Source organism: Anas platyrhynchos, chromosome 5 (genome assembly GCF_047663525.1).
Source record: "Anas platyrhynchos isolate ZD024472 breed Pekin duck chromosome 5, IASCAAS_PekinDuck_T2T, whole genome shotgun sequence".
NCBI classification, from domain to species: domain Eukaryota; kingdom Metazoa; phylum Chordata; class Aves; order Anseriformes; family Anatidae; genus Anas; species Anas platyrhynchos.
This window is the reverse complement of record NC_092591.1, coordinates 33,975,296-33,989,706: the sequence shown is the minus strand read 5'-3', so window position 1 is coordinate 33,989,706 and position 14,411 is coordinate 33,975,296. Positions and strand designations below refer to the sequence as shown.

The window sequence follows — 14,411 nt, the reverse complement described above, 5'->3', positions numbered from 1 at the left end:
AGCTACATTTAAATACAATGGTGAATAGAAACTGGTAATAAAAACGTGTAGCTTAACAGGGAGCACAGCCACCACTGACCTTTGCACGTCCTTCTAGATGTTCTCCATGCATCACATCATTTGAGCAATGTCAGAAATTAGTACAGAAGTAAGCTTTTAAACTGACCTTTTATTGCAGAAGTTGCAACTTCTCACCACCAAAACACCACAGCAACTGAACTTAGCGATCACAACCGGGCAGGATTTTTGCCTTAAGCTGGATGTACACGTTGGACTGAGGCAGCCCGATGCACGGGTGGCAGAGCAGATTCTTCCTTTGGCTTGTTACGAAAACTGTCTGTAGACCTGAACAAATGTCATGGCTTCAGTTTTGGGACTTCCAAAACCCGGATTGCCACCTTTCAAATTTTATTCTGTTCACCATCACTGGGGCAATATGCAAAGTCCTAAAAATGCTGATATCACATCTTCTACTTACAAGCCAAAAAACCCAGCCAATTGACCCAAGACTCTGAAATCAAGCAAAATAGCCATGGGCTGTTTTGACAGATGTTGTTGAAGATAATTCAGTGTTCAGTTCTTTTCACTTGAATCAGGTCTGTATTCCAGTCACAGATGCTGCTGACTGCATCACATCAGGGAGAAAGATTGCCAGCTCGAGTCTCCCACCTCTGCTATAACACTTTCACAGCTTTTGTGAGACAATCTAGCAGTTGATAATAGCTGTACTTTAGGTCATATTCCATGTCATACCAATAATTCACTGAGGAGAGAAAAAAAAAAAAGGCATTCCTAAAGCTGCAATGTAATGATTTACAAACGTTCACAGAATGTTTCAGGCAGCTCAGCTAGTACAGGCGTTTCCCTGTTAGTGACTGAACTTTGGATTGAGTAAAATGTTGACTACAGCCAAAGGTAATGTGAGCAAACATTAGAGTTCTTTACTGCCAATGCAACTCTGTCAACTCAAACTATCTCCTCTTCAGACTATGTCCTTGGGATTCCTTGGTGCAGAAACTGGCAAAATGTATAGAACATGAAATGTCTCCTTCTAATTAGGCCACAGATACCAAACACACTTCAAAGTTTAGTATCTGGATAGGAACCTCCCTTTCTCTGAGTGTGTGACAGATGGCAAACTCACCACTTAATCAAAATGGTGAGTAGTTAGGCAGTGCTTTATTTCTGAATCTCAATTTAAATTTGGTGTAACATCCATTAAAAAGCATACATATATATTAAGTCAAGCAGTATATAATGTTTTACCAATGCTTCTTGGAGGAGGGCATACATTAGTTTCCAACACCCACTGGACCAGACCCAGAAAATACTGATTTTCAAGTGCATACAGAATGCAGTGCAGTTAACAAAAGGCTGAATAAACAGAGCAACCCTTTAGTGTTTCTGCTAGACAGAGAAAAACAGTGGCTGGTGCTTTGCAACTGGAAACAACTCTACTTTTTCTGTCTTTACGGACAGATATAGCAGTACTGGGAAAAGAGAACGGAAAATACTGGTTTGTAGCTAACAGGACTTTTTATCACACTGTTGCCAATACTGAAAAAATGGTTTGCAATATTTGCAGTGTAACACGAATACTAATGCTGTTATTCAAAATACTTTATTTACTCTGTCTGGGCAGGCAGGATTAATGCAGGTGAAGGACAGTGAAAAAAATTCTGCAAACCTTGCAAAATTTAGAGGACATAATGATAACACTTTGCACTACTTCCCATCCCTACCCCTCCACCTGCACCAAATGAGCAATGCTTGAAATTCTCAAACTTTCCGAGGAAAGCAGAAAAATAAAAAGCGAGATGATGATGCATCCTACAAAGAAAGAGATGGAAGACTTCTGATAAACTCAGGGGAGCAGTAACACAAGCATAGGCTTATTAACAAGGTAAAAAACTGGGTCAGAGAATTCCATCTCACATAACAACAGAATAGCTTCCACGTTGTGTCTACATCCACGCCTAAAACTAGTGTTTCTGGTTTCCTTTTTATTCACCCAAATCCTTTTTGCTGATGTGCTAGTATCATGCACTACATGCAGTTTAATTGTGAAAGGTATATAAATGACCCTCTTGCAGTTATCAGACTAGGCAGACAAACTACTGAGCTTCCTATCATAAACAAAATCTGGATCATGATCACTGAATTAGCTATTCTTCTCCTCATCTGACAACTACAAATGTATTTTTCCTGATATATTCCGACTCTTGTTGACAATCATATGAATTACATGCAAAACAGACTGCAAGAAGATAGCCCCATGGAAAAGAACAGGATCAGCATCTGCAGATATTCTTATTTTCTCTTGAAGGGAATTAGATGACATTAAAGGGACCTTTGTTCACAGTTATGCTTTGCTATGGGATCTTGTATCTGCATACACCCAGTGCAATTCAAAAATATACCTGGAAATCTTGTGTATTTTACCTGCTATACAGCCATGTGATTGCTGAACATGGTGGAACCAAAGAGAAGGGAGGTATAACATCTCACCAGCTTTCACTGTACACTTCAAAGATTTTGCCTGAGCATATTCTGGATACCTTTCTAGATCTGGGTTTAAAGGGTCCAGAGGGATCCAGGGCACCTGAAAGCAAAAGAGTATGTATATGGTACTGACCATGGCAAGCATTTCCAGCAAGCTTCCAGGAAAACAACAGAAAACCAAACTTACTAGTTATGAAATACGTTTTGCCTAGCAAAACATTACACATGCTACACAGTTTTCCACACTCAACTGAGAATAGGTCAAGGATGCAAAAACTTGCCTTCTTCAGTGAAGCATTTCTAATTAGGGAAAAGCTGCTAAATGTCAGCCATCAAATTTCACTCTCATGGCATACTTTCAAAACGTCTTTTGAAATTTTAGAAATTCCTTTATTCTTCTAAAGCGCTCTGATCTGCTTTGATTCCTGTCAACTAAACACCCTCCTTCCTGCTGGAACATCCCTGTTGCCTGCATTAATTTCTTCTTCGCCCTAGAGAGTTACAAACCTCAGCACTCCACCTTACTGTATGTATGACAAGAATGCTCCTTTTAGATTCTGTGAGCAGCACTCTGTAAACAGAGAAAAAAACCCAGGCTCCAGTTCAGCTGTAGCATTAATCACACATTGCACAGGCAAAAGGAGAGAGATTATATACAAAAGGGTGCTGAGTTTTTGTAAAGTGACTTCAGATTTATATATTTAAATCAAATAAATATTGCTACAACTAAGAAAACACAATTTATTCATTGAGACAGGCATGTTTTCTTGCACTGGGTGATACTGCTGTAAAGCAAAATACATGCCTGAGTAGAGGGCTAGAAAAGGTGAACGCAGAGAACTGTATTAAATCTTTTTTTTTATTATTATTATTCATTCATTTAAAAATCCTTTACTGGATCCATTTAAGTTTGGTGTAAGAGCGATAGCTTATGACATCAGTGGTTTCAGGTATGCAGTAATTTTATTCTTTTTTTGTGTGTGGAAGCTGGGCATTCTTTGCAAATAGTAACGTAGAAGTGAAATATCTGGGAATTCTTTCCAGTAATGTGGGATTTCTAAATATTCATCAAAAAGCTTTGTTTAAGAGCTCAGCAGTGTGCAAAACTAGCTTTATTTTTCACATTGACTGTGTTCTTTATATCATTTTTACCTTATCTGCAGTCTTCTCATCCACAATTTCAAAAGAGCCATCTTCTGATACGTGGTAAGTTGCTGGCTGATAGAGCTCTGGAACCACAGAAAGAATTAAATGGCACAACACAGAGTAGTACTCAGAGAAACTAATGGAAGGACATGTCACACTTTCACTAGGTGACAGAAAAATTAAGACAAAACCATTTTCAATTTTCTGCCTTTCTCTTTGTTCATTGCAATTTTTATCTAGTTTCTGGTTTGTCTTATTTTAAATCAGCCAGAATACTGAGCTGCCTTTCTGTTTAGAATTCCAACCTTTTTTTCTCACAGAAATTATTCTATTCTCTTCCTCAAAACCTATTTTCCTCCTGGTCCTATTTTGTTCCAGTAACTATCTTGTTTCCCTTTCAGAAGTCATAAACACTTCCCTGACTTACCCAGCATTCTATATTCTCTCCTTTCTTCTTAGGTCAGTCTAGCAAGATAGCCTTTTCCAGAGCTGTTAATGACTTGTGGCTAGCCTTTCACTTCTAATTTCACCCTATAGGGCTTACCACCTGCTTTAGACACTTTCAGAAAAGCAGCATGTTTTTCTTCCATTGCTTCAGCAAATGTGCTTTTGTAACTGCTTGAGAGCGTCTCCCTCCATTAACCTGATGTTCAGAAAGACAGAGTCACCCTTTTACTAAACACTACAAAATGTAAGCATTATCTGGGTTCAATGCTTTAACAGTCACTTCTTTTAAAAGGTATGAATCATGTGACGTATTTCAATGTTGCAAACAAAATAAAAACAGTATAATTACAACATTAGAGCTGCGCTTGTACCTAGGCAAAATTACGTTAGTGTCATATAGCACTCTGCATTCAGCCGATCTGAAGATTTTAAAATCAAAGAATGGGAAAAAAACATTAGGCATGGAGTTAAGCTGTCAATTGTCTAGATGACTTTTGTAACAGAACAAATGACTACTGTGTACCCAGGAAAACAACAAGAAGAAAGAGAAAACAGGCAAAGTAATGCTGTCATAAGAATCTCTTTGTTTATTTATATCGCTTTCAGAGATTCTGTTAGTAACTTAAATATTTCATTAAACTACAACTTGCTCTTCAGTTTCCTGGCTTTTTTTTTTTCCTAAGGAAAAGAATGATCAGGCAGAATTCAAACCTGTTAAACATCAAAGATGGCAAGCTACACAGTGACAAGATACAAATAATTTAAACATTCTAAAGCTAAAGAGATTGCCATGGGTGTCATTGAACCTATTATTTTATAGGGCAGGAAAATCTGACCTCAGAATAATGTTTGCATTACAAAACCATGTGCTGCATGCAGTAGATTTATGTGTGCAGTGGGAAAAACAAAACTGTATAAACATGTTATCTCTGCCCCCATTCTCATGTCTTTCAGCATTTAATATCTCCCCCTTCCAGCCTCCAGACATATACACATAGTAAATTATGTACCATATGGGATGAAGGGACGGTCACTCGGTGGATGCAGTAGGAAATGTTTCTCTCCAGATATCACACAGTACAAGTTCTCATAATGATCTTTATGTACTAAGATTTAGAAAAAAAGAGAGAAAAAGAAAATCAATGTTGTTTCCTTCTCTACCTCCAAAACTACAGTAAACTGAAAGTATCAGCTTATCTTCTAATTAGCAGGCTGCTTCCTCCTCTCGTGGCCAGTGGGAGTGGAAACCAGCAATATGATGTAGCAAACGTACTCAGCCAAGCAAGTTCCAAAATCACTTTATCAGTAATACACAAACACAGGTTACAAAAACATGATGACATCCAGGATAGATGCTATCAGCCAACTGGTATGAAATCAACTGATTGGCACTTGAGAGCGGGCGGGATTTCTGGCTCTCAAATGCTCTTACAAAATCTGAAGTTCAGAATGGCCAAGCAAAGCGCACCCTGTCTCAATTTCATGCATTCTCTACTGTGCTGTATGAGAAGGTTATGTGTGGCCTGCCATGGATGGGCCTGGTTTGATTTACACCTAAGCTGGCCTCAACATCGACAGGACAGAAATCATCTGTCATGCCTGATGCAACATCCAGAAGATGCACCCAGAGACAGAGCAGCGAGAGGCTGCAGAAGAGCAGTTGAAAGAACGCATGTTAAAGTAAAAGAGAAAACATATCATTCTACTGAGCCACTAACTCAAATCAATTCTGCTTAAACTTGTGCTGAAAGCACAGAAAATACTTACAGCACCATACAATACCTACAAGATGTCACAGCAGCTGATTCCCCGAGCCAGAAATTCACAGCATCAGGCTTCTTCCCTGAATGGTTAGAGAGATGTTTTCAACAAAAAGGGAGTTTGAAGCATCATGTCTAAAAGAATTTTAAGTATTTTTTTGGCAAACTGGTTTATTTCTATCTTTTAGCTACCTTCCTAACTATGACAGTTCCCATTATAAATAGCACTCTGTGAGCAACAGTAGCTTCTGCTCAGGAAGCTACTGTAGCACCCATCAGGCTTCACTACCCAGAGCCAAACTGAGGGTTACAACCTTCATTTTCATGTCCTGAATCCCTAAGATTTAGCTCACAGAGAAACTGCTGCACATTTATGTTTAGTTGCAAAAAGAACCTGAGCTCATAGTAAACTAACATTTGAAGGAAATGTATCCTGGAAAATAGAAACCAACTTAAATGGAACAGTTTAAGAGAAACAAACACCTGGAATGATACAAAAGCGAGGTTGTGTGTTCACTCATTTCTTATAACTTTGGTAGCAACAGCACAAATTCAAGTCCAAATGTGACTCTAAACCAGAAAAAAAAGCCACTCCATGGAAAGAGGTGCTGTACAGCACTACCACCATAATGCTTCATTGTGATGGTGACAAAGCACAAGTAGGTTGCTTTTTTTGGAGTAATGCAAACCCCAAACTAGGATTACTCTATGATTATTTCACCAGTTTTCCTTTCTAAGGGGATGGAACCAAACTGAGCAGTGGTAACCAGCAAAAGAACCATGTACGTGGCATGATTCGTGGTATGGTTGTTTAAAGTTACATACAAAGTATTTTACTCAATGCAGGAGAAACAGAAAGTTTACCGAGTGCCTCACTCATCCATGGTATGTCAGGCTGCACATCACAGACAAGTTCAGGGAACTCCTCGGTGAGGTTCGAACATTGCTTCTGCACATAGAATACGTTGGGAGAGGTCACTTTCTTCTCCACAATGTCCAGAAAGTCCATGAAAGGCATTTGGCGCTCCTCTGGCATGACAAAACGGTCCTGAAACACCGCATCTGCATAACCATTTGGTGTTACTGCCACACTCACTACCTTGGGACCTACTACCTCCCTGCAAAATAAATCAAATGTTTATAGCCAGACCTGTAATTGGCTCATGTATTGGATGCTGGTTACTTTAAGAACAACATGCTTCATGGGCAGCAAAAACAAGAAGCCTGGCTTTCCGTAGCTGCCTATCTTTTGACAAGATTTTCTAGTGTCTGTTAAGGACTCTGCTTCAGTTGCTCCTTGCATTCAAGGCAACAGGAGTGTCTTTTGCCTCTCTGAATTCTCTCATCTCTACAAGGTGAGTTCATGAAGTATCTCCCTTTTCCCCAAAGACAGAAAGAGGGCCCTCTTTAGTCACTTCTCATGAATTGTGCCAGAGCCTGATATTCTCAGGACCACTCAATCCAGCCAAAGCTGCGTGGCCTTATGTTCAAAAGCTATTGAGAAAGCGTAGATGGGGACTGACAGATACACGTTTTGAGACTAATAGCCCATACTTCAACGAGAAATTTAGTTTCAAAAAACACGAATTTTAGGGCTAACCAAGAATCGCCTCAAAAAATAACTTGCTTTTCTAAAATTCAGACATTGTTAAAATGTTCCGCTATTTCTTTTAATAAGCAGGATGCACTTGGTCACAAACAAGTCAGTCGGGTCTTACAGTGCTACAGCCCCACTCTAACTGAGGGGATGTGCGATGAAGCACACATCAGGACGCTGGGAATGGACTCAGTTTTGACAACGTGAGTCTACTGGCTGTAGGCAGTCAAAATATTCACCCTTCCTACAGAATCTGAACTGCTCGGGATAGTATGTTCACAGGATGAAATTTATACTTGAGTTTTGGATGTTGTGTAAAGTACTGAACACCTTCATACAGATGCAGAGGAATCTGAGATAATCTCACAAGTAAAAACATTAACAAAGGGCCTTTCAGTGAGGTCAACTTAAACTGAACACGAGTCATGCTCAAAAGCTTGTTCCTACCTAAGGTATGCCGAGGTCCATTTCTTCAGAGCCGGCCAGTGGCTGATGGCATTCTGAATTATGCAGGGCTTGTTTGGACTCACCCACTCTCGATAAAGCTCCAGCGGGGACGGAGGCCTATCCAGATACGGCACAGACTCCGTCCACCCCAACTCTGTCCAGGCAAACGAGAAGCAGTTTTACCCCGTGTCCCGAGTGAAGCGCCCTGTATTAGAGCTCTACGTGGCTTTAAACCCCAAACCACCGGTGGTCACTGACAGCAAGGCCCTCAGACTCCCTAAATCGCTCCGTTAAAGCCCTGACCTTGCTTCAGAGCGCTTCAGTGCCAGGGGCAAGCAGCCACCCGCCCTGCTTTGCCGCTTTACACATCGCAAGACAACCCCAAAGCAGCATTTTCATCAGGGGATGACGGCGCCCGGGCCAGGCATGGCAGCCCCATGCGGTTGCGCCGCCAGCCCCGCGGCCTCCCCCCGCTCCCCGCCGGGCTCCCCCCGCTCCCCAGCGCCTCTGCCCGGAGCCACGAGGCCGCCGGGAGCCATGAGGCCGCCCGGGCCCGGCGCTCACCGCGGGCCTCCCCCGGGAAGGCGGCCAGGCAGCCCCTGACGGCCCGCAGCGCCGCGCCCTCCGCCATGGCCGCGCCGCCTCCCTCACGGCCCGGCCCGGCCCCGCGCTCCGCCCCCGGCCACGGTCCCGGCCCCCCGAGGAGGAGGCCCCGGCCTCGGCTGAGGGGAAAAAAAAAAAAAAAGAGTCCGGAGGTGCTGCCCGTTGAGGAACGGCTGTACCAAATGCTCACGTTTTTATTGAAACGGTTTAAGACACGGAGTACAAAGGAATACAGAGTTAAAAACAGCTCCCGCAACGGGGGGGGGAAGCCTCACAGTGCAAAAAAAAATAAAAATAAAAATAAAGAAAAGAAAAACAAAAAGAAAAAACGAACAACTTTTTATTTTTTTTTCAAATTAAAAAAAAAGACATTTTAAAGGATTATTTTACTTGGAGGCAAAGTATAAAAACACATTTATAAATAAAGCAAGAGGGTTGGGCTGTTGCTCACTGAAGGAGAAGGGTAGTGTTGAAGACCACAGGTGGAGCTGTCCGGTGCCTGGGGCATACACAAGACATGCAGGGTGGACATGGCTTATTCCTAAAGTTGCTGCCCCACGCATTTCCCATCCCTCGGTACAGCAGGTCACCCACACGAACACAGAGCCCAGTGCCCACTGTTCTCTACACCCCTCAGCCTGAAACACGGGGCGTGCTTGTCTTACCCCACAGGACAGCCTGCTCGCTCAGGGGCCGCACAAGACCTGCTTCTATTATTTTCTTGAGGTTTTCATCATTTAGTATCCTGGATGTTGCACATCTGGGGACAGGGAAGGGGGGAGATGACACCATATACATGCATGAATTTTACCAATGGTGTTTAAATATCTGTATTTTTCCTTATATATAATTATATACATATCCTTTCTTTAAAAAAATTAAGTTTGTATGTTCTACTCCTGTAGGGAAACACCCCAGTTCTCTGAGGTGTGATGAATTCTCCAAATGGGGGATTTTGGCAAGGATGCTCTAAAGCCTACCCCAACCATCACCTGGGAGAGCTGACAGAAAAGAGAAGACAACCTGAGAGAGGAAGTGGAGGAAACGCACCAACATCGCACATCACCTGGGTGCTACTGAGGGAAAGGAGGAAGGCCTCAGCGACCCACGGCAGGAATGACACTGAGTTTGCTGCTCTTCCTCCTGCACCACTTCAGAGGGCCTAAGAACAAAGCAAGGGGTCCTGCAGGCAAAGTGACACTATTTACAATCAAGATGGGGCTGGGGAGAACACAACACTGTTCTCATTTTGACCAGGAATGTTGGGTATAAGGGATAAAACATATGTAAGGAGAACGGGTAGATCTAAATTCTTTTTTTTTTTTTTTTTTTTATAGACTATGTTAAACAAATAACTTGGTTTAATACAGGTGCCTGGTTGTACCTCTGCTAACACCCACACAAACCAGTAAGAGGGATCCCAAAGCAGTAAGGGGGATAGACTCAAGTTTATTACCTCCTCCCATAAGCCTTTTCACTTCCCAGGCAACTACCACTCAGTTTTTCTCTACTTGGCCTAATGGACAGCCTGTAGTGAACCATACTCACAAGGTGCAACAAAATGTAACACGTTTATGCTCTCTTTTTGCTGTAAACTAGATTTTTTAGGGATACTTCCTACTGCCAGCAATAGGAAGTTACCAGGGAAGAGTCAGTTGCATCAGTCTCAAACAGCAGCACTATCTCGTCACGCCTCTGAGCAACAAACTTGTGGCACTAGCATCTCCTTTACAGGACTTCCACTACCCAGTTCTTAACTGCCATACCTTGGGCAAGCAGCTGACAATTTTGCCTTTTAATATGCAGTTACTTAGAGGACAGCAAGCAAAGAAACAAGAGGCCCAATAGGGCATCTTTAAAAAAACATCTTTCAATTCATTCTTCAATTACTGATCACCACCTCAGTCCTAAATCTACTTTCCTGAAGCCTTTCTGTACTATGCCTTTCATGGTTATTGGCCAAGTGATGTTCCTCAGGCCAAGACTCTCTACTTCTACTTTGTTTTCCTGAATGTCCTACACATACTATTCTAATTTAAACTATACAATCATCCTCCAGCTGATCTACTTGCCCAACTCTTTAATCATCATTCTGAATAATTTACCTCTGGTTTCCTGCATGCAGCCATGACCCCCAAGCAAAATCCACTCCAGGAAACAAAACCCACTTTGATCAGCCTAAAAATCAAATTTGCTCCACGTCTCATTTCCAAGGAGCTTTGTTTTGTATCTCTATGCCAGCTTCACTGGTTGTTGCTCTGTGCCTCAATGTGAATTTCATTACGGCCTCTGGCTCTCTCTGACCCCTTTTGTCACTACCTCACAGCTGAAATAATAAAATGGAATAAAATTGCACAAGGAAGTAATATAAAGGACCCTCAAACCATTGTACCAAAAGATACCTGGGTTGAAGGGACTGCTATTTTACCTGAGTGTCTTGTGGCCCCAGTACAGCAAGAAATTTCTTGCATACTAGGACATACATGTTCACAGTCTGGAAGTGGAGGAACTAATCTCCTTAAAAGCAAGCTTGGCCCACGCTAACTCTGTCACAGACCCATAACTGCCACCATTCCACTCACAGCATCTCCAGCACAACTTTTCACTTAAGGAAACTGCCAGAAATTTTGTCTACTTTTCAACTTGTCTTTACAAACCTGTCTTGCACAACTGATTCAGAAGAGCGCAATGCTGGGACAAGACTAGAAGACAACACTTCTAAAGTTTCAGTACAAGCCCATGGAAGGAAAGGTTAGCAAGGACACCTGAAACATTTGATGAAGCAGATCTACGTTACAGGCAGAAAAAGCTGGAAAGCCCTGAAAGTGCTTGCCATGCTGCCATGTCCTGAAGCATTCAGCAGTGGTGATCAGCCAGCAAACCTGTCAGGGGGAGAGCAAGAACTGCAGATAATTCATCCCTAGAGTATATTGAAGAAATAGGTCGCCAGTCTGGCTGTCCCAGTAGAAAAAGGCTGCAATGCAGATCCCCAGTCACAGAAAGGACATAAAACAAAGCAAGATAACAGAGTGCATTTCAGAGAGCAACAGGATTTCAAAAAGATGCCAACCAGGACAGTAAAGCAAAAGAAGATTGCTTTGGGCCCTTAACCTATGGAACAAAGTGACTGACTACCTTTAGTGACTTCCAGATGCTAGCATTCTCTCACCCACTTGGAAGCTTCTTCTTGCATTAGTTTTATAAAATGGGATTGCACTACTCTGCCTTAAAATAAATAAAAGTCTGAAGATGGAGGAAGAAACAAAGCGTTTTGTGCATCTGCCTCTGCTGTGAAAAGGAGTGGGAATAAGGGGGAAGGTGCTGAAGAGTTTTTATTGGTTTTAATATTGTTTTTTTGTTTGTTTGTTTTTCTTAGCTTATCATTGACTAGTAAAGTATCACTGGACATTTTTAAGCCATAACAAACACAGGTCAGCATAGGTTTAGAGAAGCTCCACAGGGTGAAAAGAGAATTGCACACACAAATGCAAAGAAGATTTTCTGTTTCAGTCAAGAAATTAATGAAAAGAGTCTGGGGGAGGAGGTAGGGGAATGGTAGAAAACACATTCAAAAATATCTTAGTTCAAAGTTCTAGGGAAACCATTTTCTGCAGGTAGGAGAAATAGATTTACAAAAGGAAAGAGAATCCCAGTTTTCTTGGGACGTAAGTACCGTTTTCCTGTCAAGCAAGAAAACATTTTTCCATCAAGACAGTGAAATCAACAAATGATATGAATGAGCAGTTGCACTGAAGATCTCTCAAATCCAGAGTTATGCTGTATGAGATGGAAACCAGGTTTTCAACGTCACTTCTCAGCAAATAAATCATAACCCCAAATTTCCCAGTCATGGTAACATCAAAGTTGATATCCAAATCCTAATCGTGAAAGCTGGCTGAAACAAACTTTCATATTTGTATTTAAATCTTTTTAAAACGTCGTCAGGAAAAAAAGACTGCAGTACATGAATATCAACATAATGTCAAATTCCAGATTAAAAATATCACTAATGACTTCATTAAGCAAACTCCAAAGCTTGGTCTAAGGGTTGCAAAGTCTTACCCCCTGGAGGTGAACACAGATAACAACACAGTATGGGGACTGTCTTGTGAAACAAGAGAAAAGCAGACAGAGTAGTCAAGACAACAGTAAGATTACTCTAGGTAACAAGCTATGGCAGGAAAAGAAAGAACAGAAAGACAAGATCTAAGCAGAAACAGTTCATTAATTGCACAGACACTCCAGCCTGTCTCCCTGTTGGGGATTTATAATACAGAGATTGTGTCTCGCTGGGATATGGCAAGGGATTGACATTTTTTGTTAAAGAATAAAGGTAATAGTCACAAATGTGACATAGAGTAACAGTCAGAAAATAATAAATTAATAAATAAACCCATAAAAAGTCTGCTTCTTGATTCTCCTGAAGCCTTGGAGAAAAAGGGAGTGGCTTCACTGGAACTCCTTTGTATTTAGTCAGCAGTTCAGAATTGCTTGGATAAACGGGATTTTCTTTGTTTCTTTAGGTGCCAAACATCCTGATCTCCTGGCTATGGAGAAATTTCCAGGCAATTTCTCCAAACTCCTCTTTCAAAACTTTGTCTAGAGACAGGAATTTGAAGACAATTGGGGAAAAAAAATATTAAAATTGTGGCCAGCACATTGCTAAGAATTAGAGCAAGTCAGTTGTAGGGGCCTGAGGAAATCAATTTCTAAAGGTCACCCCACCAGCTCTAGACCAGCATGATGATCGCATCAGTCTGAAGATCTCTCTGTGGTCCTTCTCTTGGGATTATTTCTGTGTATTCACAAGCACCTGAAAGACACTGCTTTTAAAGTTTTTTGTCCATCCGTCGTTCCACAGCTTGTAGCAATAGCTCTGAGTACTGTTCCAGCAAAGCTAGTGTCTGCTCATCTCCCAGACTCTTGGGACTTGGTAGATTGGCACCAGATCCATCATTTGGTGGCCTAGTGGTATCTTGAGACTGTGCCAGTACCTCTGCAACTTTTGGAAGCTCTTCCTCATCCTTCAGGGAATCCAATTCTTTCTTCATTAAGGAGAATGCTTCTGTCAGGAGGCCTGCTATTTTATCTTTGTCAGTAGAAGACTCCGTATCATTTAACACCTGAAAATAAAGAGGCAAAAGAAAAGAAAAAAGAATGCATTGGGTTTTAGATAGAGCAAAAAGTAACCAGTTTCAGCCCTTTACAGTAGTGAAGCCATGAAGAAGATTAACAGACCATGTAACTGTCCTTTTCTTCAACATTTGAGACTGCCAATTTAGTCATATATGTATGCATCCAATACAGCTAGTCATACGAGCAACAGAGGCATTACTCCAATATGACAGAGGTGGAAAGTACATTTTTGGGTAGCGACCCCTTTATACTGGGCCTAAACAGGTACTGTTTCCCAGTTGCAGCACAGGGCCACAGTCTCTTCTTTCTGTCTGCCAGATGCAGCTGGTCACAAGAATGCAGAGGTCACAGAGCTAATGCAAGCACTGAGACTGTAGCTGCAGAAGAACACATGGCAGAAGCTCACTGTGGAAATCTCACACTTCGTACAACTTGACAGATCAGTGCAAAGCAAAGAAAACAAGATCTGTTGTAAAACTCCACATGTAATGATGGTCTGGCAGTAAGGGGGACAGGCAAGTGGATGCATGTTCCTTCTCACAGTTGGATTCCCACGATAATTTGCTAATACTTTTCCCAAGCATCAAAGACAGGGAACAGAAGGTGATAATAAAATTTAAAGTTCATGCAATATTCTATATCTCTGAAGCATGGTATAAATATTAACTAATTCCCTAATACCCCTTTGAAAAGGAGCGTACTGTTATCTTCAGCTTACAAATAGGAAGAACAATCTGTAAAGCTAATTGATTTGCTCAGAATACTGTAGCAAG

At 41.6% G+C, this 14,411-nt stretch overlaps 2 protein-coding genes across 8 annotated transcripts in view; both read right to left on the bottom strand.

Annotated features, from left to right (window-relative positions):
* Positions 1–174: 174 nt before the first annotated feature.
* Positions 175–8,574, bottom strand: JMJD7 (jumonji domain containing 7). The gene is made up of 8 exons (XM_027459112.3): positions 8,464–8,574; positions 7,900–8,053; positions 6,720–6,973; positions 5,882–5,938; positions 5,106–5,201; positions 3,655–3,731; positions 2,443–2,602; positions 175–763 (listed from the first exon to the last, which is right to left on the bottom strand). The coding sequence occupies exons 1-8, from the start codon at positions 8,528–8,530 to the stop codon at positions 675–677; spliced, it is 954 nt and encodes a 317-aa protein (XP_027314913.1). The 5' UTR covers positions 8,531–8,574; the 3' UTR covers positions 175–674.
* A 251-nt stretch (positions 8,575–8,825) lies between these two features.
* The window catches only part of MAPKBP1 (mitogen-activated protein kinase binding protein 1), a 95,475-nt gene continuing 89,889 nt past the window's right edge, over positions 8,826–14,411 (bottom strand). For all 7 annotated transcript variants that reach the window (XM_072038766.1, XM_027459095.3, XM_072038763.1 and 4 more), the window contains one exon: positions 8,826–13,625. In XM_072038766.1, the coding sequence (XP_071894867.1) occupies positions 13,332–13,625 (294 nt within the window). In that variant the 3' untranslated portion in view covers positions 8,826–13,331. The remainder of the gene's footprint in view (positions 13,626–14,411) is intronic.